This window comes from Schistosoma mansoni, chromosome 4 (assembly GCF_000237925.1).
Source record: "Schistosoma mansoni strain Puerto Rico chromosome 4, complete genome".
Taxonomy (NCBI): Eukaryota; Metazoa; Platyhelminthes; class Trematoda; order Strigeidida; family Schistosomatidae; genus Schistosoma; species Schistosoma mansoni.
In genome coordinates this window covers 13,591,092-13,591,368 of record NC_031498.1, presented here as the reverse complement: position 1 = coordinate 13,591,368, position 277 = coordinate 13,591,092, and the positions used below count along the sequence as shown (strand labels likewise).

Here is a 277-nt window from a genome sequence, read left to right as displayed (position 1 = left end):
GACTTATCACCAAATCATAAACACGTTGGTTGAAAATTATTATCCATCTGTTTTGCTAGGATACAATATACAAAAACTTAAGAAGCATAATTTACACTTAAATTAAAATTCGAAATTCAATTAAAATTGTAGTTCTTAATCTTTAGGAACTGATTCAAATATGCAACATACGTTTAAATGCTTTTGCGTACTTAGTATTACTAAATGCGTATATAAATGGATTACACATACTATTCAAGTATGCTATCCAACCAGTGCCCATGAAAATTGCTTCAGA

At 28.5% G+C, this 277-nt stretch overlaps 1 protein-coding gene across 1 annotated transcript in view; it reads right to left on the bottom strand.

Moving 5' to 3' along the window:
- Positions 1-272: 272 nt before the first annotated feature.
- Positions 273-277, bottom strand: part of Smp_043270 (Tryamine/octopamine receptor) — a gene marked incomplete at both ends in the record, with an annotated part of 1,176 nt that continues 1,171 nt past the window's right edge. The window contains one exon of the mRNA XM_018796892.1: positions 273-277. This exon is cut by the window's right edge and continues 1,171 nt beyond it. Within this exon, the coding sequence (XP_018651988.1) occupies positions 273-277 (5 nt within the window).